Here is a 2,541-nt window from a genome sequence, read left to right as displayed (position 1 = left end):
ACAAAGAAAGAGAAAGAAAAGAGAAAAAAGTTGAATGAAGAGGCCTGTCTTTAATCCTAGCATTTCGAAAATAGAGGCCAAGTGGATCTCTGTGAGTTTGAGGCCAGCCTGGTCTACATAACAAGTACCGGATACACAATAACGAGTACCGGATACACAGTGGAACCCTGTTTTAAACAAGGTTGCTGTGCAAAGTGCCCAGCAGAGGGCATGACCCCAAGTGAGGGCTCAGTCAACAGCATCTCTGGTGACAGTTGCTGTTGGCGGGGATGGACTGTTTCCACGTTCCTGGCTCTGTTGGTGGAATTTGCTTTAAAGAGATCTGGGGAAGGGGGCCTCAGACTAGAGTCTAGAGACGCAGCAGCACCCAGGAGATCTCAGTGGTTAGAAGTGCTGTGGTGCAGGTCCCACGGATCTGTTTCTGCCGCCCCGAGAGTGTCAGAGTGCACTAGAGACACGTGGTGAGGTCCGGGCGCCGGGGACGGGGTTGGGGATGGGGGATGGGGTGGAGTGTTGGCGCTTACCAAACTCCCGCCGGCGATTCTTGCGCAGGATGCAGGCTAAGTACTCCTTGCCCTCGACCGTCTCGTGCCAGTCTGGGACAATCACGGAGCCGTGCATGGGAGGTCTGGCCATGGTTGAGCACGCCAGTGAGGTTAAGGAAGTGTCCAAATACTGGAGAGAGGGGCAACCATTATCCCAAGGCGACCCCGTGGCACTTAATCTCTCTCTGGCTCTCTTCTGGAACCTGGATCCCCAACTCGAAGGTCCATTTCCATAGCCCCATTCTTCCACATTGCTCTCTGGGGAACTAGCCCATCCTTGTCCTTGGAAGGTATTTCCACAAGCCCCCTCTGCCTTATCTCCTCCCGAACCCGCTTCGCCTCTACTTCACCAATTCCGACCCCGGTACTACCAACCTTCACAGTCCCCGCCAGCAGGGTGACGATCCTTTTAAAAGCCCGCCCTTCGTTTCTGTCCTGCCAGCAGAGCCAGCTTCCGCCAGGTCAAGACGCTGTCCGCGAAGCGCATGTGCAGAAATGTTGCTATGGCGACGCAGGCGGAGGCGGGGCTCCCGAATTCAGGCCGGTCTTCGTGAGTTTGCAAGGTCTGCAGCTCCTTTCGTAAGCAGGGTCTCACTCGGCTTTACCAATGTGAGTTCATATTTTCCTATCAAACAGGATCATCTCCCCCAGGAAGGAGGCTCCTCCGTTCTCTGCGCCTCTTAGTTTCCTTTTCTACGAAGTGGACATTATTTCTTTTCCTTTTTTCTTTATTCCTTTCCCTTTCTCCCCTCCTCCTCTTCCTGGTCCTCCTCCTCCTCTCCTTCCCCCTCCCTCTCCCTCTCCTTCTTTTTTTGAGACAGGGTTTCTCTGTAGCCTTCACTGTCCTGAAACTTGCTCAGTAGATCAGGCTATCCTTGAATTCACAGAGATCCCTCTGCTTCTGCCTCTGTAGTGCTGGGATTAAAGGCATTTATTTATTTATTCGCCCTCACAGGGTTCTTTACAACAGTGCTGGGTAGCACAGCTCAGCAGGTTTAGTTCTTACGCCCCTGTTAACAACATGGCTCCATCAACCCTGCCCAGCGGGTCCAGAGTCAGATACCTGTGGATTGAGACGTCAAGGGACTTTGTAAGAGGTCTGAATAAAGAGCCATTTGTTTACTAATTGATTTATTCATTCCTGTCATTCAACAATGACCAAGCCCCAACTGTGTGCCCAGCCTCTGGCTGGTGTTGGGAAGCAAGAGCGAGCCAGAAGTCCCGCCCTCGGTTTTGGATGCTCCAGCCTGGACCTGTGAGCAACCCCAAAGATGGCAGCTCAGTAAATACCTAGAGCTGGACAAGTCAAGGGGGGTGTCTGAGATGCCCTGAGTGGTGTCTGTTATCTTCACCAGCATCTCAAGCAGTGTCTTCAAGGGGGGCCAGCCAGTGCTTTGCAAGGAATGAGTTAAGTAGGCTCCGTGGGGGTCGCTCGCCCTGGAGTCTGTGGACATTCATCTCTCTACAAACAGCTTCGTGTCTTTGCTACTACAGAGGAAGTAGCCGGAACACAGCTAGTCGGTGGAAAAACAGACTCAGAAGCCTGGGTTACCTGACTCTAGAGACATGTCATCTATCCAGCCAGATTGGGTTCGGGTTTGTCAAGACTTCACCCTCGAGGGCACCTAGGAGGTGCTAGTGAAGCCGATAGCAGCAAGGGGGCCACAGACCCACAAGAGGCAGGCAGACAGAGGTGGGGAAGGGAGGAGGGGTGCAAGAGAGGGCGCCTCGATCACCGGCTTACAGGGCAACAAGAGGAAACTCCTCCTATGGGACTCTGTGGCTGGAAGCCATTGTGCATGCTCCTGGGATGAGGTCCCTTCTGTAGTTCTAGGGATCTATCTGACCAGTCGGGATTGCCCTCGGATGTTCACAGCTCTCTCCACAGGCCAGGAGCATTGAGATCTGAATTGTCTTTGGGCTTCTAGACTTCATATCCAGTCTTGCCCAGATCTGGCTTGTGGGACACTGCAGCAGTTGGCAGGGTAAGCTGGGG

General features: G+C 53.3%; 1 protein-coding gene across 2 annotated transcripts in view; it reads right to left on the bottom strand.

Annotated features, from left to right (window-relative positions):
- The window catches only part of Cplane2 (ciliogenesis and planar polarity effector 2), a 10,671-nt gene extending 9,639 nt beyond the window's left edge, over positions 1-1,032 (bottom strand). Inside the window, exons 1-2 of one of the 2 annotated variants that reach the window (XM_031379326.1) lie at positions 921-1,032; positions 525-675 (exon numbers count right to left, since the gene is read on the bottom strand). In XM_031379326.1, the coding sequence (XP_031235186.1) occupies positions 525-636 (112 nt within the window). In that variant the 5' untranslated portion in view covers positions 637-675; positions 921-1,032. The remainder of the gene's footprint in view (positions 1-524; positions 676-920) is intronic. The other variant, XM_031379325.1, reaches the window with a different exon arrangement.
- Positions 1,033-2,541: the final 1,509 nt, after the last annotated feature.

The sequence above is a fragment of the Mastomys coucha genome, unplaced genomic scaffold, assembly GCF_008632895.1.
Source record: "Mastomys coucha isolate ucsf_1 unplaced genomic scaffold, UCSF_Mcou_1 pScaffold18, whole genome shotgun sequence".
In the NCBI taxonomy this organism is placed as follows: domain Eukaryota; kingdom Metazoa; phylum Chordata; class Mammalia; order Rodentia; family Muridae; genus Mastomys; species Mastomys coucha.
The sequence above is the reverse complement of the archived record's forward strand: the minus strand, read 5'-3'. Positions and strand labels throughout refer to the sequence as shown.